At 53.5% G+C, this 890-nt stretch overlaps 1 protein-coding gene across 1 annotated transcript in view; it reads right to left on the bottom strand.

Moving 5' to 3' along the window:
* The window catches only part of FAM83F (family with sequence similarity 83, member F), a gene marked incomplete at its 5' end in the record, with an annotated part of 17,542 nt that extends 16,656 nt beyond the window's left edge, over positions 1 to 886 (bottom strand). Inside the window, one exon of the mRNA XM_010143772.1 lies at positions 728 to 886. Within this exon, the coding sequence (XP_010142074.1) occupies positions 728 to 886 (159 nt within the window). The remainder of the gene's footprint in view (positions 1 to 727) is intronic.
* Positions 887 to 890: the final 4 nt, after the last annotated feature.

The following is an 890-nucleotide window of genomic DNA, read 5'->3' as shown; positions in this document are numbered from 1 at the left end:
GAATGAAGCCTCTTATGCTGTTATCCACTTTCCCAAGGGGATGTCAGCTCTGAAGGTGATTTTTCCTGGGTGGTCATCTCTGGAAACTTCACCCACATCTAGAAAAACCTTGTTCTTGCCTTCATCTGTTCAACACCAATTTTTGTAGCATGACGTCTTGTTTGGTTTTACTTGCCAGAGGTGCCCTGTCACCACCAGCAGTCCTTTCCAACCAAAGATAAATAGGAGGAGCAGATGTATATTGTCTGGACTCTAGCTGCTTGCAGTCCAGGCTGGATAGCATTGAAATCACAAAAAATAAACCCAAAAAACACCACCCCATAAACAAACTCAGTGCCCTGTGTTTAACTACTTGCACATACAGGAGGTGGCTGTAACAGCATTACGACCTGCCTTCACCTGGATCAAGGCATCAGACTGGGACAGGACAAAGAGAACCTCAGGCAGAAAACCCCAGTTTGGGGGAGGAGGGTGCAGGGGTTTAACTCCATCCAAGACATTAGCTTTGGCAAAATGTAATGTGTCTGGCAACAGACTGTGAAGAAAGCCCTGCCTGATGGGTGCTGACCAGCCAACACCCTACTGCTTTAGAGGGGGCCAGCAAGGAAAGCTCGGCTGCGGTGGGCTCTTGCCTCCCTTCTGCTATATGCACCCCCCGGCCCAGGTGTGAAGGTGGGCAGTGCTGGCCCCTTGAGGGCTCCTGCTTTGTGCAGCGGCCAGGCCCTACCTTCTGTGCCTGCTGGATCATCTCCCGCACCACCTCCTTCAGGTGGGGCGCGTTCTCCTCCTTGCGGGGGTGCGTGAAGAGGGCCACCCGGCTGATGCCCCGGTAGAAGGTCTTGTCGGTCCAGCCCAAGTCCAACGGGGGCACCTCCGTGTCCGAGCACTCG

Source organism: Buceros rhinoceros, unplaced genomic scaffold, assembly GCF_000710305.1.
Source record: "Buceros rhinoceros silvestris isolate BGI_N320 unplaced genomic scaffold, ASM71030v1 scaffold19509, whole genome shotgun sequence".
Classification (NCBI taxonomy): Eukaryota; Metazoa; Chordata; class Aves; order Bucerotiformes; family Bucerotidae; genus Buceros; species Buceros rhinoceros.
Note: the sequence above shows the minus strand (reverse complement) of the source record. Positions and strands in the feature narration are given on the sequence as shown.